Source organism: Drosophila subpulchrella, chromosome 2L, assembly GCF_014743375.2.
Source record: "Drosophila subpulchrella strain 33 F10 #4 breed RU33 chromosome 2L, RU_Dsub_v1.1 Primary Assembly, whole genome shotgun sequence".
In the NCBI taxonomy this organism is placed as follows: Eukaryota; Metazoa; Arthropoda; class Insecta; order Diptera; family Drosophilidae; genus Drosophila; species Drosophila subpulchrella.
Window position 1 is genome coordinate 15,860,972 of NC_050610.1, and position 21,833 is coordinate 15,882,804.

A 21,833-nucleotide genomic window follows, 5' to 3' on the forward strand; every position below is an offset into this window, starting at 1 on the left:
GTAGGTGGCGCATTTGCTGCTTGCATATCTCCATTTTCCTTTGGTCCCTTTAGCTGAGTAACGGGTATCTGATAGTCGAGGTACTCGACTATAGCGTTCTTCCTTGTTTTATTCTTGGCAGTTGCGAAGCCTATTTGATACTGATACGAATTTCACAAAAAGAAGCCGTCGTAGCAGCGTTGTCAGAAACGAAAAAGTATATGTATATATGTATATCGGTTTTTTGTTACATAGGATAGAGATGGCATTATCCGCCTAAATATAAGAGTTTATTAAAGACTGCAACTGTTCACAAACATTTATTTAACGATTTAGTCTTTAAGAACATGGTATGTACTTTTATTTCTTGAGACCCCTTAGCACCCGCTTCCGCACTCGATACCCTGGCAAAGGTCACACAGGGAGGTCTCCACATGGAAGTACTCGGTGGCGCTGCGTTCAGTGGCATAGTAGTCGTAGAGCTTAACCCAAGATGGCTTGAGCTTGGCCACCGCATGGGTGAAGATGGCCTTCAAGGAGAAGCACTTGCGGTCATTGGGAGTCAGCTTTTCGAAGTAGATGTGAACCTCGGTGTCGTCATTCTTGGTCTCCACGCTCTTAACATCTGAAACGGCCTTGATGTTCGCGAAGGATTCGGAATCGCTAACATAACCGGATGGCAGCTGCACCTGCATTAGCGCCATATTGGTGGGTTTTCCCTTGTCGAAGTCTTCGACGGGAGTATATTCTCCGCAAATGTCGAGAACCAGTCGATATTTTTCCGATTTCCTGGCATTAATTGTCACCTTGAAGCTGGGATTCGGCTCCCGGGTGTCCACGTTGTAGCGGTACGACAGCTGGACTTGAGCACGTCCTTGACCCGAAGCAGAGATTCTAACCTCCTTGGCGTCAATCGGAAGTTGGTGCGTCTGCATCGTCAACTCATTACCCGGAGTAACAGTAATGGTTTTCTTGTTATTTTGCAGGTAGGACAAGTTTAGGTCGATCAGCCCAGTCGATGTATGAGATGCCTCTTCGTAACTGGTTAGGGCCATGGTGGCCACAACCGTGTCCTGGGTCGAGGCGAATCCACCGTTGCTGTTGCGTTTGCTGATCAGCCAATCGACAATGGGCCTCGGGTCATCCGCCTCTTCTTGCTCCAGTTGGGCGAGCAGCACATACGAGGTGATCTCCACATCGTTGCTCACACTGTTATCTGACCTGGTCCACCACTTGTGACCACCATTCTGCTTGGCCAATCCCTCAAGTTTGTTAAGAGTGCTCTGGCCCTTGAAATGCTTGGCCGAAGACAAAGCTAAAGCGGCGATGGCGAGATCGTACGGCTCATTCGACTGGTCCACATTCTGTGCCACAAAGTTCACAGCCTTGGTGATCACATCTGCATACCTGGCCTGATGTTCCTGCGGAGGAAAAGAAGTGAAGAATATAAAATAAAAGACCTTAACCCCAGGTCAGAGAAGCTTACCATGTTCTGGTAGAAAGCTAGCAGGACAAACGAGGTCAGTGCCAGGGGACTTCCATGTCTATTGTGAATGACCCTGCCGAGTTCCGCGAACTGGCCATTAGGCTGCTGTCGGGACTTGAGGAAGTCGAGGCCAGCTAACAGGACATTGGGGTCAATGTCTATGTGACTGCCAGCCTGGTGGAAGGATCGGATGACATATGCGGTAAGCCAGGTACTGCCTGCTGGATCACTTTGGCCCCAGGCGCTGAAGGATCCGTCGTTACGCTTGTAGGAGAGTTCTCGCTGGTACCCAATCTCCGCATATTGCTTACCCTTCTTGAAAATTTCTGGCTCATTACGTTTACGTTTACTCGTTTCCAAATAGTTTAGGGCCAGAACACTGGGCACAAAGTGGAACATGTTCTGCTCACCGCAGCCGTAGGGCAAGCGAACCATTTTGTCTAGGTTATCGAGGTAAGGTGCTTGCATTGTTCCACCCACTTGGAATACCAGGTCCTCGGACCCTTCTATAGCACCTGGAACGTCTTCGACGGTAAGTGTTTTTTCCGGCGGTCCCAGACTTCGACGGTGCCTTCCCGAGTTGACTAGGACGGCTTTGTTGACGTACTTGGTCACGCCATCGGGCTCAACTCGAAGAATCTGATGGATGGCATCCCTGGCCATTGGCGAGATGGCGGTGATCTTCAGAGTGGTAAGTCCGACCTTCTTGGGTCGAATCATGAACGAAATGCTCCGTCCAGTTCCGGCTTGTATCCAAAATATTTTTTTCCGTTCTACCCTCATCATATCCTTCGTTACATTTGCACTGCTTGCCTCGATAAATTCGTATTGCCCATCAGAGTTATCCATTGATACAGTCGCCCGCACAGGCATATCCAAGTAGTTGAAAACCAAAACGGGTATGGCAATTACTTCGCCCCGCTTCACGGAGTACGGCAGATTGGTGGTTATGAAGAACGGCTGGAACACCCGAACTTCACTTCGATTCCGGGTCACGGCAAGGCCAGAATTGGGACTCAGGGAGAAGCCAGTGATCACCCAGGAGGTCATCGTGTCGGGTATTGCCTTCTTCAGGATGTATTCACCATTGGCGCCCACCCTGTTGAATTCAGTTAGATTTCGATAACTCTTGGAAATCGCATAGGACTTACTGGGTTATATTTGAAAACAGCCACGTTTCAGGGAATACTTTTCGAATCGCTGGCAGTTCACTTTGTTGGCTGGTTGGTCGCTTTATGGGTGTAGGTGCTGAGTTGTGTTCTACAATTAATAAATATTTTATTGATTCTATCGTAGAACTCATAGATGATAACGATGGGCTTACCAGATCCAACTTTAGTACTCGCAGATCGCACACTAACAGATCCTGTACAATTTGTTTGTGCTGGGAAATAAAGATATCTAGTTCAGTGAAAATTCTTTAATATCTATTATAATGACTTACCAGGGTTAGTATAGCACCCGTCTGTTGGGTAAATGAAGTTTAGCAAAAGCAATAAAAGTTTACATTGACATTTTACCCACCCAATTCCTGATCGATGTTGATGTTGGCATTGGTTAGGGTGACCAGTTCGGTGGAGTACTTGGCTAGATTGCTCAATATTTGGTCTCTGTTAAAATCGTTTCCAGATCTAAGAAGCAGCACACTTTGGTCTACTCCAAGAAGGCCGACGAAGGAATGGGGATCGGTCTTCACCCTAAGGCTCACCTCTTCGCTGGGCTTTGCATCCTTTGGTGCCGTGATTTCAATCTGTCAAGGAATGAATCGTATTTCTATGATAAGCTTAGGTTGGTTTTAGAATTTAAGGTCGCTTACCGTGTTCCCAAAGTCCCTCTCGATGTCGATAGTTTTCTCGTCGGACATCAAGACTCCGTTAACAATATAATGCACAAAAATCGTGACTTGGGGCACCATTTGGAAATCCGGTATGAAACCAATACGCTTTCTTGTTTGTCCATTTTTCAATTGAATATAACGATTTTCGATGATGCTACCACGAGCGACAACCGTTAACATAAAGTAAGGATGATGACTGGTAGATGCAATATTGATATAGAGCATCTCCCTTTGTTTTGGACTGTAAGGAGAAAGATATGGTTATAGATGTACAGAAGTCACCTGTAATATTACCTACTTTTTGGTGATAACCTCAATATGGAGTGCCTGGTTCAGCTTATATATATATTGTTCAATGTTGGCAGCGTTTTCAAATGAAGCTTTCACAAGACAGCTTTTGCACGCAGTATCCGGAGGCATTATTGATTGAGTGGCGATGCTGTCACTAAGGACAACTTGGAAAGTTCTGGGAAGGTTACAGCACAGCACGTTAAAGCTAACCTTCTTGGAAGGCTCATTTACAGGAGTACCGTCGAAGTTTTTGACCACAACACTGAAGTCGTAATGCACTCCTGGCCTATAATGCGTTGGCCAATAGAGATCCTCCAGTTTATAGCGATTCTGATGAACAGTCACGTAGGCAGTGCCATTGTGTTTGAGATCCGTCAGTTCCTCCGTAACGGTGGCGATAATTTTCAAAGGACTCTTATCGGAGGCCGAAAAGGGAAGCTCCACATTCACCTCTCCGTCGATGGGTAGGTTTTTCTCGGTCTTACTGCCCTCGATCGAAACGACGAGGTTGCCCTTGACGGGCTTTCTAAAGGTGTACCTGGCCACTATAGTGGCCATAATGCTCCCAGCACTGGCCGTCACATCCTTAGGGGTATTGATGAGCACCTCGAACTTCGGCATCACATACTTGTCCACCACCAGCATCTTGGTCTCCTTGCCCTCGTCCTGCACCGTGACCGCCAGAGTCCAGTTGCCCAGGACCGGTCGATCGGACAGCTGCAGCTCTCCGGAGTAAATGCCATTTGAGGGTTTAACCTCATTCCATCGCTTGATCATGTTCTTTTCCCCATCGTGAATCTCAATGCTAATGGGCTTGTCGATCGCGGCGGGTTGGGTGTGCTTATTTAGGAAGAGTACTCGGAACTGCACCAAATCGCCGGGCTTATAGGTGGCCTTGTCCGTCTGGATGTAGATCCAGTTCTTGTCGTCGGCAAAGGCCAGCTGGGTGGAGTTCTTGAATACAACGCCCCCAGTACCCTCAACTTGCAGCTGGTAATCGCCACTGCTCAGTTTCGGGATATCGAACTTAATAGTTTCCGAGGACATGGGCATAACGTTTACGCTCTTCGTTCCACTGAATGAGGGTCCCTTCAGGCTGACTGAGATTTGACTGGGTCCAGGTGCATCGTGCACAGTAACGGCCACGTTGTATGGGCTTTGGGATCGAATGGTCTTGGGTCCCACAACGGTATAGATGCTAAATAAAACGAAATAATATTTATTAGAGTCGCGTCAAAATTCTAGTTCTTATTATTAAGGTGCTGGTCATCACTTGGCAACAAACGAATTTTAAATTTAATATTCATTCCTGATAAGGAACCATACGTATAATTATACATATTATGTGAATAACATAAATACTTAATCTTTTTTAATTTATATACTTGATTAAAAGCCATTGACTTTTTTTTAACAGAAGAGGCTTCGGGTTATCATTCTAGAATTTGTATTATTATATTTCCTGGGAAAACCCAATACATTTAAACTGTTATTAACGAGATCTTCTTTAAAATATGTTCAAAACATATCAGCATTGTCAACTTTTAGCAGGCAATTAGTAAGATCCGTTCACAAATACATCAAAAAGTATTTGTTTAAACCTATCTCCTTTAAGTTATTTAAGAGGCCTAATCCAAGCATTTCATCACTGAATTTTGATGTTCGTCCTTAGTTTTAACACACTTAAGTTGTACATTAAACAGATATCACAGAATTTACTTATGTTTTTTGATTTTGTAAGCACTTATTTATTAACATTTTTTCTTTTTTCATACCCATTCGCATTTATAAATATTAGATGTTGCAAAATAAGTGAACTAAGAAGCAACCACAACATTTTGTGGTATTTTCTTATATTTATTTTTTCACTGATTATTTTTAGAGCGATCGACTTGATCGACAGAAATTACTGAGCTCTTCCAGAACGGGATGCCTTCTTTTATGCGTCTCTATACAAAATAATCTTGCTCTTTGCGTTGGAAATTGCTAGTGATAAGAATAAATGGTATCAGTTCGAATTTTTTAGAGGAGGTTTTTCCCTTCTAAGAATTTCAACAATTTAACACTGCACAGAGAAAAAATTGGAAAGATTTTACTTTTGATGAAATAATGTATCATTTATATGTTACTTTATATTATATTATGTAACTTTTATTATATTATATAACTTTTCCTGTTCGTAATTTAACTTTTTGCTATCTTTCTATTTCGGAGAATTTTGAATATTGCTGTCTAACTCTTACCCAGAGTAATGTTGGCGATATTTGGATCTTTGTCCACTTTATCAATATAAGAGAATTTTCAAGGAGAGGAAATCCAAGAATGACATTTCCTAAGGCTAAATTTACATTATTTAATGGGTAAAAATTATACCTTATAAATATACCATGCGAAAATCAAATCGTGTTTGTTTTCTGTGTGCTACTACTTTCACGGGATAATCCCAAAAATTTTTAACCTTGTGATAATAAACTTGAAGGAAATTCCATAAATATTTGTTCTTTCTTTGCTTTTTGTTCTTTGTTATTTTTTAAGAGAAGAAGAAAAAATGAAATCAAGTAAAGTAAGCAAAACATTTTTATCGCTGTTATTTCGTTGAAGTAGTCACACATTTTTAAAGCTTTTACCAAAACCGCATGTGGTGGAATTAACGCCAACGAAGGGCATTATGGGGCCACATCCTGGACGCTCCGGACTCCCGCCCCCTGCAGATAGGCCCCCCAAAGGCATTTCAAATTTTTTATTCCTTCACTCGCGTCTACATCCACCCACAGTGGGATCGGGTCCACAAATGTTTGTACATTAGCAACATTTGTGCAAATGCTTGGGCGTCGTCGCAGGTGCTGATTATATTGAAAATTATTAGTGAAACATTGCAGCATTCTGGCTCCCGTGGAGTTGGGGGCGTCAGTGGGCTAAAAAGATGGGTTTCCTCAGCCTGGCGCTGCATGTGGGCTATAAAAATTGATTGCATACTTTGCGGCGCACCAAGTGTGCGAGGATTGTGTGCGTGAGAGCTAGTTAAATAAATTTGAGCAGATATTTAAAAGTAGAGTTAACAAATACAGAAATATAGCTGCTTTAATATGTATCCTGTTTTATCACTATCTTAGGGTTCAACATAGCCCTATTTCTTTGGATAAAAATCAATTTAAGTTTACCAAAATGTTGTTCAAAGATAATTCCAAAACTGACAGCCGTCTTTGTATGGAGGACCATATAATAGATGAATATATGAACTCTTCTCAGACATATCTTTTTGTTAATTCTTTAAATCTATTTAATATTTACCAATAACAAGGTCAACACTACTTATTAAATATTTTATGAACTCAATAAATGTGCATTTCCTAAATCAATGAAATATATTTATCAAAGAAATATATTTTTAAAAAACTAAAATCAAAGCATAGGAATTAATGCTTCCCCTTTTCATATTTTTCTTCCCCAGCTTGTTTATCAATTGCCCGCTGTACTTGACAATAATTTGAAAATTGATGATGTGCACACAATAAAGTGTCAAATATCGACACACATCAGCGCACCGGGAGGCCGACATCATGACTGCCGATGCGAGAGCTATGGAGACAGGACAGCTTTGGCAGCTTCGGAAAATAATATAAAAGTCCACACGTGAGCCGTGCCAAGGAGCAAAGTGGGGAAAAAATGAGGAAAAATCTACAAAAATTGATTGAGCGCATGAAGCGGGACGCAGGTGAGTTGATCTAAAAAGGAAGATGGCACCGAGCAAGGATGCCACAGTACCTCGTCTCCCACTTTTTTACACAATTTTTCACCTTTAAAATAATTCCGCTCGACTTTTTTTATAGTCTTCCTCTCGAAACAAGCTTCATTGCCGTTGACGTGGAGTTAAATTTATTTTTTTCCATTTGAAGCTCCTCACACATTATCATGTTCCTGGGCCTGAGCTTCGGCTAAAATTATGCAAAAATGCTGCCAAATTGTATCAAGAAATTGCATTACGACCTGGAACGAGTATATCAAATTAGACCCGTCAGGAAGAGTACGTATTTTGCATTTAAAATATCAGTATTTTCAAAATATGTTAATATTATATATTCTTTCCTGTTTATACCTATCGAAGTTGCTTTTGAAATATTCTCAAAATCCATAAACACCAGGAATGCGTTGAACTTACACTTGCGTTTCACACATGGTTTTGTTTTAATAGTTGCTGCAACACAACACACGGTTTTTATTTACATAAGACAAACACGTAACACAAAATGAAGACAATGCATTTAATTGCACCTCCCGGAACCGTCAACAGATTGGAAAATGATTCCGAGCCCGAGTTCCTGTAAGTCAATATACAAAGCTATACCAAATTTGTGATCATAAAATAACTCTTTGATCCGTAGTTTCAATGGTGAAGAGGAGGAATGTGCCAACTGGCCCTTGGCGGTAAAATTGTCCAGGTGGGATATTATAAGTACTTAATATATTAGGATAGGTAGAACCTGAGAGGTTGTTTTCCCACAAGAACCACAGTGCAGCTAATCGACTACAAGATGTTTATTGCGGCACGTTGCATTCAGTCTCATTGGCGTGGCCACCGCGTTCGAAAGCTGATCCATCAGCGCTGGAAGGCGGCAGTTACCATCCAGCGCTGGTGGCGCGGCTTTCGGGTTCGGCGGACACTGTGGGAACAGCTGGAGCAGCGGCTGCAGGACACGATCCTCGAGCACTACCACCGGGCGGCCATCCGCATCCAGGCTATGTTCCGTGGATGGCGGGACAGGCAGACCATCCACGATGTGCAAAACCTGCGCCGCATGCAAGCCACTGCCGCCGAGGACCTGCTCAACTGCGTGATCCTCCAGCTGCATCACATTAAGCAAACCGAATCCTTACCAGGAGACATCTCGCTGCGAAACTCAGTGTGAGTCACCTATTCGGGGTCGTCTAATATCTTTTGGTTTATTCAGTTATTCAGGATATTTCACATAAGATTGAGATTAATCAAAAACCTCCTGGTTTAACTCATATTTTTTCTGCAGCATCCTTTCAAGGGTCGAGAAGCTGGTGACCACTATGTTGTTTCGATTCCACAACGGTCGGGTGTTATCCATAGTAGCCAACAGAATGTCCCAAAAGGAGGAACACCGAAAGATCTTTGAATCTGGCAAATTCTTCTATCCGTTTCCCTTTGCCGGACCCAATTTCAACGAGCTATGTCATATTACGGACGAGGGCAAAGTGGTTGTCAAGGATTTGATCACTGATTTGCGCTTCGCCGGAATTGTCGCCAAGTACGAGGAGTCTCAGCGGGAAGAGCATTTCAGAGAAGCCCATAGGCGTTTTGATACGCGTAAGTACTTATAAAACAAAAATACAAGCCAAAACAAAACAAAACAACTATTACAAAAACAAAAATTATAATGCATTATATTATTTGAATATAGTTTAAAGTAAACAGTTTTTTAATGGATATTTCCCAGAACATGACAGTACTTTAAACATTGAAATTAGTTTTATTTTTTATTACTTAAAGTTAAATTGTTGAATGTACTAAGATTTTATTAATACAAATTAAAAAAATATTTGATTTGTAAACAGTCATTTACATTTCTTTATTTTTAAGTAATACTTTATGGTATCCCCACTTTTACTTATGGTCACTAACGATGTGCAAAAGTCTTGACGGTGTCTACTATAGATGTTGTTTAAAATCTTTAATAAAGTATAGTAAAGCTTAAAATTTATTTTCACTAATTGCATATTAACCTTTTTCTTAGGCAAAGTTCAAGAGCAGTTGGACCACATTAACGCTCAAGAACTAAATTCTAAGCGTAAATTCTGTGCTGACGTTATAGAGAGCATGCGTAAATGGACGATCTGGAGTGGCACCAATAATAATGTTAAGAAAAATATTTTTCAAAGTCCTGAAAATGTGGAAGGATTTTTTATGAAAGTGAAGTATATAATAGGTGACGGCAATGTGAGACCCGCTGAAGACCTTGAATTTCAGGAAGATGTGATGAAGATTTCTTGAGATAAATTCTAGGTTAGACATATCTTTGTACACATTACCAAACAAAACCAGACTGCTTTATACAAAATACATTTAATTTTTATCAGTTTCACAATTGTTTGAGCTTAAAAAAAAGCAATTGATGAAAACAAATTGATGTTTCGACGGGTGCTCTTTGTGATTTACTTCCCACCCCAGAACCTAAAGAATTGGCAACATCTGCCTTTGACTGTTTACTAATTAGCACCTATTTATTCACCTTTGCTTTCTTTAATATTGCTCTACACTCGCTTTCTGCTCACCTCATACACATCCAGCAGCCACATTTTTCATGCGAAGAATTTTCCTTTGTTTTTAGCAGGCATTTCATTTATTTTACTCTTGGCCGGGCTAAGAAAGAGCCGGCAGACGGGAGCAATTTGTGAGCTGCGTGGTAAATCTTGGCATGCTTACCTATAAATATTTGACATGGCTACAATAGCCTGCCCCTGGATCGGGGGAAACGTGGCAGCCACACATGACCCGGGATGCCCAGGATACAGGCTGCTCAAAGCCTGTGGCATACGTGCAGGAGCATTATCCGCATACTTGAAGCGGGACGGGTCCTTATACGTGACTACCGTCTGCCGAGGTCCTGCAAGGGGGGCAATGCGCAGTGGGTGGGAGGGCAAATTAGATTTGCCTATAATTAATATGCACGATATGTGGCGTTAACTTGTGTGAAAATTACTCGGCTCCCTGACGTGACGGAGCGCGGTTCGTGTGGAACGCGAGAACAAAAACCATATACTCCAATTACAATCTATCTGTTCGGCACTGGAGGCCTTTGCGCTATTCGATTGTGATTCTCGCCCGTAAGTATTTCCTAATTAGTTGTTGATGACAAAGGCACGTGAGTGATTTCTGAGGGATGGTTCCCTGCCACAGCGCTGCAGGAAAAAATTAAATATGTAAGGAGCTGCGCCACTAAAATCAATTGTCAAATTGGATTGCCATCAAAATAAATTAAATCAAATTAGTCAAGGTGATTTCTAGGGGTGTAATAATAAGAAATGCTAGTTTTGTTCTTCTATAACAAATTATATTGCTTTTGATAATTAATAAAAATATATGAAAATATATTTGCTTATTTAATGTTTTTATTGTGACTACCATCAGGCCATAAAACGTTCTCAGGACTGCAGCTCCTTTTGGAACCTTTCTGCCATTTATAAATACCCAATGCGAAGTTGTAAACAGAATATCTTCTTACTATTTGCCGGAAAAGCCACAAATTTGGACAAATCCATTGCCAGACTGTATGGATTTTGTCAAAAGCTTCTGGATCGACCCATATCCGGGCTTTTCTTGTCTTTTATCGGTTGCCTTCATACCATCCAATTGAGGCTGTGCCGTAGACAAACTTTTAAGTTTTTAATTAATTTGTTTTGCTGTGGTCCCGACAGCCGCAGCGCAGATTTTTTTTGCAACTCAACCATCCGCCTGCTCATTTTTCCATCGGCGGCAGGAGGAAAAAAAGGTTAAGTGGTTTCATTTGGCAAACATTTACCCAGACCCGAAACGGGAAGTTCCCCAGCCACTCATCAATGCCCAAGTGTGTAAGACTTTTAATAGGCTTTTGTGTGGAAAATAAATTGATGCGGTGCACCTGTAAAACGCTCCAACAATGAGGGGCTCTGCCTGAACCAGACGAATGTCTGTCCATGTGATGCGGCCGACCGCATCCCAGCCAGAAAGTTTTTGGGAGGGAGGCGTCCCGGGATTCAGTTAATTTTGAGTAAATTGTTAGAGAATTGTTTGCTGCTGCTGATGCTTCTGCTGTCTCTGGGCGAGGACCCCATGTGGGTGACTTGTGGCCTTGACTCGAGAATTATGGCATTTAATTACCAAGTGTTTTGGGGCACTACATCCAGCTGGGGAAGAGTGATGAGGAGCTGATTAAAATTATAGACATCTTTCAGTTGTAAAGTTGCTACAAGGAAAGGACTGTAACTTTATTTCCGAGCGATTGTATATCATCCATAGTTAGTGAAGTATTTCAGAATGTATCCCATGGCCGCTGGATTTTCTTGCTGTACCAGATGTCCCGCCCGAAAGACCCAGAACATGCTAAGTCTTCCTCCGTGCTTTTCGTAGCCCTCGAGCATCCCCTCGATCCGGAAGGCGGTACGGGGAGCCTTTGCATACTCCGACCTACGAGCCCACTTTAGACGTCGGATCCAACTAACGGTGCCGGGCGTGGCGCAAAGTAGGTCCAGAATACCCGAATAAATGCCCACCTGGATGGGTGTTTCCTCCAGTAATCTGGCAACTAAAAGGAGGAATGGTTATGGAGTTAGTTCAGTGTGCTATATCTTCCTTTTTTATAACTTAAAAATTGTAATAGTATAATCTTTTGATGTTTTTAACAAAAAAATCTAAATAGAAAAATCAAAAAGAAAATTATTCGTTACTGGACTTTGGAGCTTCTTAGTTCAGTATTATTGGTATTTGTTTATAGATCTTAAAGCCCGAGAAATTTTGTTGTTCAATTTACCTATATGATTGGCCGGCTTAAAAATATCCAGGCTGAGGCGCTCAAAGACCGTGGAATTTTGTTCCATCCACACGGGCATTTTGGCGAGTCCCAGTGCCCGAGTGACGTTTAAGCGCATAAAGTTGCTCATCTCCGGATCCTCGCCGTACCGGTAGACCTCGTCCACATGGACACGCCGCTGGGTGTTGTAGAGGAAGACGCCGCCGGCGCTGGAGGAGATCTCCTCCTGAACTTCGGAGGCCTTCATCAGTGCTCGCAGCCACATTTCTGCGTAAACGAGACCGGCTAGCTCGCCGGCCAATCGAGATATTCTGCGGTATCCATCGTCATCCACAATGCCAGCCTGGAGCAGGAATGGTGCATACGACAGGACGCTGTCCAGCGGAGAGGTCCAGGGATTGCCCACCGCTACGGATTTCAGTTGGCAGTCCAATCTGCCCCTCTTCTTGGCCAAATGCAGTTCCAAAGCGAATTCTGGGGCCATTTTGCCGCCATAGCTCTCGGAGAAGATGTGCAGAGGAACGGTTCGAAAAGCCGGATATTTTTTGAGGAACTGCTCCATCAGCTGGACAAGATCGAGGGCAATCTGCCGATTGTTTCTGGCATACCGGCCGTGTTCCTCCACGTAAGCGAATCCAGTGCCCACGGGACTGTCCACGAAAAGCACGTTCACATGTTTCACCCAACTGCTTTCCCTCGCCTTGCCCTCGATGTCGACGGGACCCAGCTGCTCGAAGATCCCACTGCCCGTGGAGGCCACTCCGGGTCCACCCTGTAGCCAGATCACCAGCGGCCTTTCCGTAAATCGAGTCACATTTGCCGTGGTGTACAGGAGCCAGTAGAAGAGGTGGGCGCCCTCGCGGACCTCCACGTAGTCCCACTCCTCAACTCCGGGTCCCAGACCAACGCGTCCTGGAACAATATAACTAAGTCTCAGGCATTTCACAAAATAATCACATTAATCTACGAGAGTTTTTTTTCCTTATAACCGTATATTAGTTCTAAAGAGAACTGTACACATTTTCCATTGATAACAACCTTGTAACTACAGGTTTTATAGAACTACAAATTTGGGAACTTGTTTTTTCTTACACATTTATCACCACTCTTTTTAAAGGTGTACCCACCTTGCACGCAAGTCAGTGATATGAAAAGACACAGGGCACACACCCAAATAATATTTTTAATCAGAGTGAGCTGCATTCTGCGATCACAATTCAACGGGAAAGAAAGTGGAACTAAACAGTCCGGTTCGGCAGGAAATGCGCAATGATCTGACTCTGATTTTTGCCGCTAGCTAATTATACAAGCTTGGAAAAACACAATTTTTCGATGAACACTAACATTGAAAATTTATGTGGTGATCGAAAAAGGAACTACCCTTTTTTGATTTTTCAACAATACTTATCATGTATTTTTATCACTCGTTAAATAGAATATGTAATGAGCTACATAAATTAGCTGCTTTTTAAGACACATAATATATAACATACCTAGTGTTTAGTTAACTTGAAAAAATACTCTCTTCAAATACCCTATATAAAGTTTATAATAAAATTCTTGAGATAACTGAGAGGTGTGGTCAAAGAGCCATTGTGTCTGCGGTCTGCGGTCTGTACTCTGGACCTCTAAAAGAAATCGAATTTATTTATTCGCTGCTATAAAGTAAACATTGACCCCCTTTGCTTAGCTTTGCACTCGGCCAAGACGTCAGCGGAAAATACTGAAAGTGGGCATCTGGTGTAGGGTGTCTATCCCAAGACTTCAATTCAAATATAGAGTATGCTTAAATGTGTTCGTTTATTTGGGGTACCTTAAACTTAAATACAATTTAAAATAAGTTACTCGTTGGCTTGGCTGTCGTACTGGGTCACAGATTTAAGAACGTACTGCATGGCAGTTGGGTTATCGGCGGGGACCAAGTGACCCGACCTATTAATCCAGTACATTCCGAACTTGCCTCCGACCTTTTCAAAACCCTGAAGTTTGCCATCGACAACGATGGGGGTGCGTTTGGCCTCCAGATATTCCGACTTATCAATCCAGGCCCAGTCCTTGATCAAGGCCAGAGTGGCTGTGGTGGGCACCAGGCTGTCCAACTGACCGGAATATATATTTACCTTTACGGAGGTTTCATTTAGCAGTCGGGGAACTGGAAAACATATAATTTGTTTATAATGTAGAACATTTTGGCTTAACAACACTGGTTGTATTACTTACTCGCATTAATATCCGATTTGAACCGATCTTCGTGCAGACTGGTTAGCACATCCATAACCTGCGACGCATAGACACTGCCGTTGACTTGCAGGGCCTCACTCACGTTTACCATCATAAATCTTATAATTTCATATCCGTAGCCGTACGTGCGGTCCTCGGAAAGATCTACGTGGGTCTGTGTGTTGTACAGGTAGGTATTTCCAGTCAGCCTCTCTTGTAGACGACACCAGTGCGCGTACTCATTCATGGCGTTACTGAACTCGTGTCTTTTCAGTGCGCTGAGAATGCGCTCTTCCTGGGCATCGAGTCGCACCACGCCATCCTCATCGACCAGGCCGTTGACGAACAAGTACTTGGAATGCTCCCGGCTGATGTAGGGAGCTGATATCCAGGGATTGCCGATGGTCACGGACTTAAGGGTTCCCGGTTGAGCCAACTCACCACTCTTCATGGCCTCGTCGAGTCGAATGGCCAGGGCAGGGGCCATTTTACCACCATAGCTTTCCGAGAAAATGTGCAGCGGTACGTCCTTAAACTCCTTGTGCAACTTGTAGAAGTGCAACATGAAGGTCATGAGATCGTCGATGAGCTGCTCATTGTTGGTCACCAGCAGACTGGTGTTATCCGCATAGCTGAAGCCCGCCCCCACGGGATTGTCGATGAACAGCACATTGACGTGCTGCACAAAGTTACCCTCGCGTGGATCACCATTTGTATCTACAGGTCCCAGTTCTTGGAAATTTCCTAGACCCGTGGAGGATCCTCCTGGACCGCCCTGGAGCCACAAGACCAGCGGTCTCTCCGTGTAGCTGCTCACATTGGCCGTGGTGTAGAAGAGCCAGTAGAACATATGCGCCCCTTCGCGAACGTCCACGTAACCCCAGTCCTGCTCTCCAGGTCCAAATCCCTTGCGAGCCTCCGAAAGCCCCAATACAAGGAGACACACCACCGTCAAGGAACCGCACCACATTCTCAAAGGTAAGTTGAAAATTCACTGAGGTCTTAACGTTCGAGATCACGGCTATTTATTCCATTCCAAGTGGAACTTGAATTTTAAAGGCGTTCTTTAGCTGTTTGTATATGTTTAGAAATGTCTAATTACCGTTCTACTTTCACATTGGCCAACACCCTCTGGGAATAAAAATATTTATGTATTTTTATACCCTTGCAAAGGGTATTATTATTTTAGTCAGAAGTACGCAACCATAAAGTATATATATTCTTGATCAGCATCACTAGACGAGTCGATCTAGCCATGTCCGTCTGTCCGTCTGTCCGTCCGTTTCTACGCAAACTCGTCTCTCAGTCTATAAGCTATCGGGCTGAAACTTTCCCAAAAGTCTTATTTCTTTTGCAAGTAGTATATAAGACGGAACCAGCCGGATCAGACTTCAATATCTTGTAGCTCCCATAGGAATAGTCAAAAAAAAAAATTTTTTAAGTTTATATCCTTGGTGTTTTTTAACACTTAACCTCTACGCTCGGAAATAATTAGTTCTGAATTTCTCATTTAATTTTATCAAAATCGGACGACTATATCTATATAGCCATAGGAACGATCGGAAAATTAGTGGGAAAATAATATGAAACAAATTATAGCTTCGGTGTTCTTTGACATATTATCTTATACTATTGGGAGTATAATTTTTAGTAATTTTAAGAATTTCGAATTAAATTTAATAATTATAGCTGCAAGGGTACATTTCTTGTTTTTAACTCTCATTACAAAATTCCTCAGAAAGATTAAAGAAATTATCCTTAAAGCAAAACTAATTAACATGTAATACTTAGGTTGATAAAATTAAGCTTTTAAATACAATGATTTAGAAAAACAAAGCAAGGCAAGAACAATGATCTTTAAATTTAATTTCAACCAAAATAAAAACTCGGGGTCACAGAAAAAGTTTAAAAATTATTAAAAAACGATTATATATTCCGTGAAAAACTATCGTCGAATGTCATTTGCTTGTTTGCAAAACTTGATTTTTTTTATTTTGAATTTCAAAAGGTATCTTACAGTCGATACATAATGTCTTTTATTTAATATATTTAATTCAGCACCTTCTTTCCATTTGTTTATAAAGAGCCAGCAGGAGCATCATATCTTAAAGTACGTGTATAAACATTTATCTTTAGCATAGCTTGTTTAAGCAATAATTTATTCCTTCAAATATTATATAATGATGTGGATTCATGTTTTTCAGAATACGGAAACTATTGATTTCTAGATTCCAATTATATTCTTTTTTTCTCGTATTGTTTTAGTTATAAACTTTTCTATGGAAATTGGGAAACAGTATAACATACTTTAGGGATCTTACGTTTTAGTCGATGCATCGAGTGGAACACTTTTGGGATGCCTTTGTGACTCAAAATTTTTAGAGAAGCCTGCAGATAATATCCCTAGTTTTTGATGATCATCCTTTAATTCAGCACACTTTCACTTTGAGTTAAGCGAATTACAAGTTCTTCCCAAGATTCGCTTGCATCATCATGCTGAGTCGTCCTCCGTGCTTTTCGTAGCCCTCGAGCATCCCCTCGATCCGGAAGGCGGTACGGGGAGCCTTCGCATACTCCGACCTACGGGTCCACTTTAGACGTCGGATCCAACTAACGGTGCCGGGCGTGGCGCAAAATAGGTCCAGAATTCCCGAACATAGGCCCACCTGGATGGGTGTTTCCTCCAGCAACCTGGCAACTAAAAACAGAAATGGTTATGGAGTTAGTGTGGTGTGATATATCTTCTTTTTCTAAAACTTACAGAATATAATAGTCAAATTTCAGATGTTCTTAACAAAGACTTTTTTAACGAGAAATTTTGTTGATTATTTATTGAATAAAAAAAACAGCATTTGTTGTATTTTAAGCATCAAGATTATTGTATAATCCTTTTATCCCATTTCTAAAATAGTTACAAATTCCTATTTACCTTATGATTTGACGGCTTAAAAATATCTTGGCCGAGGCGCTCGAAGACCGTGGAATTTTGTTCCATCCACACGGGCATTTTGGCGAGCCCTAGTGCACGAGTGACGTTAGAGCGCATGAAGTGGCTCATCTTCGGATCCTCGCCGTACCGGTAGACCTCGTCCACATGGACGCGCCGCTGGGTGTTGTAGATAAAGACGCCGCCGGCGCTGGAGGAGATCTCCTCCTGAACTTCGGAGGCCTTCATCAGTGCTCGCAGCCACATTTCTGCGTAAACGAGGCCGGCTAGCTCGCCGGCCAATCGAGATATTCTGCGGTATCCATCGTCATCCACAATGCCAGCCTGGAGCAGGAATGGTGCATACGACAGGACGCTGTCCAGCGGAGAGGTCCAGGGATTGCCCACCGCGACGGATTTTAGTTGGCAGTCCAATCTGCCCCTCTTCTTGGCCAAATGCAGTTCCAAAGCGAATTCGGGGGCCATTTTGCCTCCATAGCTCTCTGAGAAGATGTGCAGAGGGACGGTTCGAAAAGCCGGATATTTTTTGAGAAACTGCTCCATCAGCTGGACGAGATCGAGGGCAATCTGGCGATTGTTTCTGGCATACCGGCCGTGTTCCTCCACGAATAGCACATTCACATGTTGGACCCAACTGCTCTGCCTCGCCCTGCCCTCGATGTTGGTGGGGCCCAGCTGCTCGAAGATCCCACTACCCGTGGAGGCCACTCCGGGTTCACCCTGCAGCCAGACCACCAGCGGCCTCTCCGTGAAACTAGTCACATTGGCCGTGGTGTACAGGAGCCAGTAGAAGAGGTGGGCGCCCTCGCGGACCTCTACGTAGTCCCACTCCTCAACTCCGGATCCCAGACCAACGCGTCCTGGAACGATATAACTAGTCTCAGGCACTTCAAAAAATAACTTCTCGGATCTACGAAAGTTTTTGTGATATGCTTCCCAATAACCGTATATTAGTTCTGAAGAGAAATGTACTCATTTTCAATAAATCACAAAAATGTAACTTAAGATTTTTTACAAATACAATTTTAAGAACTGTTTTCTCTGAGTTATTTATCCGCGATATCATAACACACAGGGCACACACCCAAATAATATTTTTAGTCAGATTGAGCTGCATACTGCGATCACAATTCAACGGAAAAGAAAGTGGAACTAAAGAGTCCGGTCCGGCGGGAAATGCGCAATGATCTGACGCTGCTTTTGGGTGCTAGCTAATTATACACACTTTGAAAAACATACAATTTTTCTATGAACACTAACATTGAAAATGTATGTGGTGATCGAAAGAGGAACTACCCTTTTTTGTTTATCCATCAATATGTATTATTTACCACAACTAATAAAATTTGGGATACCAAAAAAAAAACTACATTTAAGACAAATTTTGAATAATATATTAAAGTCATTTCCTTACCTATTGTTTAATTATTTAGAAAACAAGGAAGAACGCTATAGTCGAGTACCTCGACTATCATATACCCGTTACTCAGCTTAAGGGACCAAAGGGAAGTGGAGATATGCAAGCAGCAAAGCGAGATTTAAATGCACCACCTACCGGCGGAAGACAGATTTAAGCGTTATGGGCGTTAGAGTGGGCGTGGCAAACTTTTTTTGGGTCAATCGATAGGTATTGACGAGACCAAGACAGTTCAGTTTAAATTTTGTATCTAGCATGAAAATTGTGGGCGCCACAGGCTTGGGCGGTTTGTGGGCGTTAGAGTGGGCGTGGCATATTTTCGTAACAAACTTGCGCTGCGCACGAGGCTACGGAATCTAAATCTGAGATCCCAGTTCTCTATCATTGATAGTTTCCGAGATATCCACGTTCATATTTACGATTTTTTGAAGTTTGTGGGCGTAAAAGTGGGCGTGGCAAACTTTTTTTTTATCAATCGATAGGTATTGATGAGAACAATAGATATAAGTTAAAATTTTTATTCTAGCAGCAAAACTGTAGGAACCACAGTTTTGGGCGGTTTGTAGGGATTAGAGTGGGCGTGGCACTCTACTGAAACAAACTTGCGCTGCGTAAGAAGCTCAGGAATCTGCACGCCAAATCTCAATAGCCTAGCTCTCATAGTTTCCGAGATCTCAGCGTTCATCCGGACAGACAGACGGACAGACGAACAGACGGACATTGCTAGATCGACTCGGCTAGTGATCCTGATCAAGAATATATATACTTTATGGGGTCGGAAACGCTTCCTTCTGCCTGTTACATACTTTCCAACGAATCTAGTATACCCTTTTACTCTACGAGTAAAGGGTATAAAAATAATCTCTTTGAATACCCTGTTTCTAAAGTTTACAATAAAATTCTTAAGACAACTGAGAGATGTGGTGGAAGAGCCATTATGTCTGCGGTCTGATATCTGTACTCTGGACGAAATCGAATTTATTTATTCGCTGCTATAAAGTAAACATTGACCCCCTTTGCTTAGCTTTGCACTCGGTCAAGACGTCAGCGGAAAATACTGAAAGTGGGCATCTGGTGTAGGTTGTCTATTCCAAGAGTTCAATTTAAATAACGGGTATAATAATATGTGTTCGTTTATTTTGGGTACCTTAAACTTAAATATAATTTTAAATAAACTACTCTGAGGTTTGGCTATCGTACTGGGTCACAGATTTAAGAACGTACTGCATGGCAGTTGGGTTATCGGCGGGGACCAAGTGACCCGACCGATTGATCCAGTACATCCCGAACTTGCCTCCGACCTTTTCAAAACCCTGAAGTTTGCCATCGACAACGATGGGGGTGCGCTTGGCCTCCAGATATTCCGACTTATCAATCCAGGCCCAGTCCTTGATCAAGGCCAGAGTGGCTGTGGTGGGCACCAGGCTATCCAACTGTCCGGAATATATATTCACTTTTACGGAGGTTTCATTTAGCAGTCGGGGAACTGGAATACGTACATTATAGAACGTTTAGGCTCAACATTTCTGGTTGTATTACTTACTCGCATTAATATCCGATCTGAGCCGATCTCCGTGCAGACTGGTTAGCACATCCATAACCTGCGACGCATAGACACTGCCGTTGACCTGCAGGGCCTCACTCACGTTCACACCCATAAAGCTTATTAAATCATCTCCGTAGCCGTACGTGCGGTCCTCGGAAAGATCTACGTGGGTCTGTGTGTTGTACAGGTAGGTCTGGCCAGTCAGCTCCTGCATGAGCTGAAACCACTTTATGTACTCATCCGTGGCGTTACTGAACTCGTGTCTTTTTAGTGCGCTGAGGATGCGCTCTTCCTGGGCATCGAGTAGCACCACGCCATCCTCATCGACCAGGCCGTTGACGAACAAGTACTTGGAATGCTCCCGGCTGATGTAGCGAGTTGATATCCAGGGATTGCCGATGGTCACAGACTTTAGGGTTCCCGGCTGTGCCACCTCACCAGTCTTCATGGCCTCGTCGAGTCGAATGGCCAGGGCAGGTACCATTTTACCACCATAGCTTTCCGAGAAAATGTGCAGCGGTACGTCCTTAAACTCCTTGTGCAACTTGTAGAAGTGCAACATGAAGGTCATGAGATCGTCGATGAGCTGCTCATTGTTGGTCACCAGCAGACTGGTGTTATCCGCATAGCTGAAGCCCGCCCCCACGGGATTGTCGATGAACAGCACATTGACGTGCTGCACAAAGTTACCCTCGCGTGGATCACCATTTGTATCTACAGGTCCCAGTTCTTGGAAATTTCCTAGAGCCGTGGAGGATCCTCCTGGACCGCCCTGGAGCCACAAGACCAGCGGTCTCTCCGTGTAGCTGCTCACATTGGCCGTGGTGTAGAAGAGCCAGTAGAACATATGCGCCCCTTCGCGAACGTCCACGTAACCCCAGTCCTGCTCTCCAGGTCCAAATCCCTTGCGAGCCTCCGAAAGCCCCAATACAAGGAGACACACCACCGTCAAGGAACCGCACCACATTCTCAAAGGTAAGTTGAAAATTCACTGAGCTCTTAACGTTTGAAATCACGGCTATTTATTCCATTCCGAGTGGAACTTGAATTTTAAAGGCTTTCTTTATCTGCTTGTATATGTTTAGAAAAGTATAATTACAGTTCTACTTGCACATTGGGCAACACCCTGTAGGAATAAAAATATTTATGTATTTTTATACCCTTGCAAAGGGTATTATTATTTTAGTCAGAAGTACGCAACCATAAAGTATATATATTCTTGATCAGCATCACTAGACGAGTCGATCTAGCCATGTCCGTCTGTACGTCTGTCAGTCTGTTCAACGCAAACTAGTCTCTTAGTTTTAAAGCTGTCGGGCTGAATCTTTTCCAAAAGTCTTCTTATTTTTGCAGGTAGTATATAAGTCGGAACCAACCGGATCGGTCAACTATATCTTATAGCTCCCATAGGAATAATCGGAAAAAAATTAAAAAAAATATATCCTTTGTGTTTTTTAACATATAACCTCCTACGCTCGGAAATAGCATTTTTAGTTCTGAATTTCGAATTTAATTTTATCAAAATCGGACGACTATATCATATAGCTGCCAACGAATGATCCGAAAATTGGTGGAAAAA

General features: G+C 42.7%; 6 protein-coding genes across 11 annotated transcripts; 1 reads left to right on the forward strand and 5 right to left on the reverse strand.

Moving 5' to 3' along the window:
- Positions 1–272: 272 nt before the first annotated feature.
- On the reverse strand, positions 273–5,493 carry LOC119547701 (CD109 antigen). The gene is made up of 9 exons (XM_037854675.1): positions 5,369–5,493; positions 3,601–4,791; positions 3,282–3,543; positions 2,990–3,215; positions 2,910–2,930; positions 2,790–2,849; positions 2,617–2,725; positions 1,466–2,564; positions 273–1,400 (listed from the first exon to the last, which is right to left on the reverse strand). The coding sequence occupies exons 1-9, from the start codon at positions 5,428–5,430 to the stop codon at positions 357–359; spliced, it is 4,074 nt and encodes a 1,357-aa protein (XP_037710603.1). The 5' UTR covers positions 5,431–5,493; the 3' UTR covers positions 273–356.
- A 2,207-nt stretch (positions 5,494–7,700) lies between these two features.
- Positions 7,701–10,577, forward strand: LOC119547303 (abnormal spindle-like microcephaly-associated protein homolog). Of its 6 annotated transcripts, XR_005219220.1 has the most exons (7): positions 7,705–7,914; positions 7,976–8,032; positions 8,098–8,496; positions 8,615–8,925; positions 9,353–9,621; positions 9,950–10,442; positions 10,516–10,563. XR_005219220.1 is itself a non-coding variant. In XM_037854096.1 (6 exons), exons 1-5 carry the CDS (start codon positions 7,841–7,843, stop codon positions 9,607–9,609), a joined length of 1,098 nt encoding a protein of 365 aa, XP_037710024.1. In that variant the 5' UTR covers positions 7,704–7,840; the 3' UTR covers positions 9,610–9,621; positions 9,947–10,577. The 6 variants fall into 6 exon arrangements, 5 of the variants coding, with proteins under 5 accessions (XP_037710027.1, XP_037710024.1, XP_037710025.1 ...); XM_037854096.1 differs by having other exon boundaries at positions 7,704–7,914; positions 9,947–10,577; XM_037854095.1 differs by having other exon boundaries at positions 9,950–10,577.
- Positions 10,578–11,581: 1,004 nt separating this feature from the next.
- Positions 11,582–13,378, reverse strand: LOC119547472 (retinoid-inducible serine carboxypeptidase). Its single transcript, XM_037854358.1, has 3 exons — positions 13,252–13,378; positions 12,125–13,036; positions 11,582–11,899 (listed from the first exon to the last, which is right to left on the reverse strand). Exons 1-3 carry the CDS (start codon positions 13,325–13,327, stop codon positions 11,604–11,606), a joined length of 1,284 nt encoding a protein of 427 aa, XP_037710286.1. The 5' UTR covers positions 13,328–13,378; the 3' UTR covers positions 11,582–11,603.
- A 587-nt stretch (positions 13,379–13,965) lies between these two features.
- Positions 13,966–15,327, reverse strand: LOC119547533 (retinoid-inducible serine carboxypeptidase-like). Its single transcript, XM_037854427.1, has 2 exons — positions 14,345–15,327; positions 13,966–14,276 (listed from the first exon to the last, which is right to left on the reverse strand). Exons 1-2 carry the CDS (start codon positions 15,312–15,314, stop codon positions 13,966–13,968), a joined length of 1,281 nt encoding a protein of 426 aa, XP_037710355.1. The 5' UTR covers positions 15,315–15,327.
- Positions 15,328–16,770: 1,443 nt separating this feature from the next.
- LOC119548045 (retinoid-inducible serine carboxypeptidase-like) lies at positions 16,771–18,408 on the reverse strand. The gene is made up of 3 exons (XM_037855123.1): positions 18,350–18,408; positions 17,260–18,165; positions 16,771–17,035 (listed from the first exon to the last, which is right to left on the reverse strand). The coding sequence occupies exons 1-3, from the start codon at positions 18,406–18,408 to the stop codon at positions 16,804–16,806; spliced, it is 1,197 nt and encodes a 398-aa protein (XP_037711051.1). The 3' UTR covers positions 16,771–16,803.
- A 1,408-nt stretch (positions 18,409–19,816) lies between these two features.
- On the reverse strand, positions 19,817–21,234 carry LOC119546848 (retinoid-inducible serine carboxypeptidase-like). Its single transcript, XM_037853445.1, has 2 exons — positions 20,252–21,234; positions 19,817–20,194 (listed from the first exon to the last, which is right to left on the reverse strand). Exons 1-2 carry the CDS (start codon positions 21,219–21,221, stop codon positions 19,884–19,886), a joined length of 1,281 nt encoding a protein of 426 aa, XP_037709373.1. The 5' UTR covers positions 21,222–21,234; the 3' UTR covers positions 19,817–19,883.
- Positions 21,235–21,833: the final 599 nt, after the last annotated feature.

What these genes read in the sequence shown, in the direction of transcription:
- LOC119547303 (XM_037854096.1), top strand. Translation starts at nt 7,841, where the DNA reads ATGAAGACAATGCATTTAATTGCACCTCCCGGAACCGTCAACAGATTG. An exon ending in ATCTCGCTGCGAAACTCAGT is followed by an intron (nt 8,497 to 8,614) that starts GTGAGTCACCTA and finishes TTTTTTCTGCAG; the next exon opens with CATCCTTTCAAGGGTCGAGA. An exon ending in CCATAGGCGTTTTGATACGC is followed by an intron (nt 8,926 to 9,352) that starts GTAAGTACTTAT and finishes CCTTTTTCTTAG; the next exon opens with GCAAAGTTCAAGAGCAGTTG.
- LOC119547472 (XM_037854358.1), bottom strand. Translation starts at nt 13,327, where the DNA reads ATGCAGCTCACTCTGATTAAAAATATTATTTGGGTGTGTGCCCTGTGT. An exon ending in ATCACTGACTTGCGTGCAAG is followed by an intron (nt 13,037 to 13,251) that starts GTGGGTACACCT and finishes ATATTGTTCCAG; the next exon opens with GACGCGTTGGTCTGGGACCC. An exon ending in TAAGCCGGCCAATCATATAG is followed by an intron (nt 11,900 to 12,124) that starts GTAAATTGAACA and finishes TCCTCCTTTTAG; the next exon opens with TTGCCAGATTACTGGAGGAA.
- LOC119547533 (XM_037854427.1), bottom strand. Translation starts at nt 15,314, where the DNA reads ATGTGGTGCGGTTCCTTGACGGTGGTGTGTCTCCTTGTATTGGGGCTT. An exon ending in CAAATCGGATATTAATGCGA is followed by an intron (nt 14,277 to 14,344) that starts GTAAGTAATACA and finishes TATGTTTTCCAG; the next exon opens with TTCCCCGACTGCTAAATGAA.
- LOC119547701 (XM_037854675.1), bottom strand. Translation starts at nt 5,430, where the DNA reads ATGTTGTGGTTGCTTCTTAGTTCACTTATTTTGCAACATCTAATATTT. An exon ending in AGAGGGACTTTGGGAACACG is followed by an intron (nt 3,216 to 3,281) that starts GTAAGCGACCTT and finishes ATTCCTTGACAG; the next exon opens with ATTGAAATCACGGCACCAAA. An exon ending in CTGTTTTCAAATATAACCCA is followed by an intron (nt 2,565 to 2,616) that starts GTAAGTCCTATG and finishes TGAATTCAACAG; the next exon opens with GGTGGGCGCCAATGGTGAAT.
- LOC119546848 (XM_037853445.1), bottom strand. Translation starts at nt 21,221, where the DNA reads ATGTGGTGCGGTTCCTTGACGGTGGTGTGTCTCCTTGTATTGGGGCTT. An exon ending in CAGATCGGATATTAATGCGA is followed by an intron (nt 20,195 to 20,251) that starts GTAAGTAATACA and finishes TACGTATTCCAG; the next exon opens with TTCCCCGACTGCTAAATGAA.
- LOC119548045 (XM_037855123.1), bottom strand. Translation starts at nt 18,408, where the DNA reads ATGCAGCTCAATCTGACTAAAAATATTATTTGGGTGTGTGCCCTGTGT. An exon ending in GCCCTGTGTGTTATGATATC is followed by an intron (nt 18,166 to 18,349) that starts GCGGATAAATAA and finishes GCCTGAGACTAG; the next exon opens with TTATATCGTTCCAGGACGCG. An exon ending in CATAAGGTAAATAGGAATTT is followed by an intron (nt 17,036 to 17,259) that starts GTAACTATTTTA and finishes TTTAGTTGCCAG; the next exon opens with GTTGCTGGAGGAAACACCCA.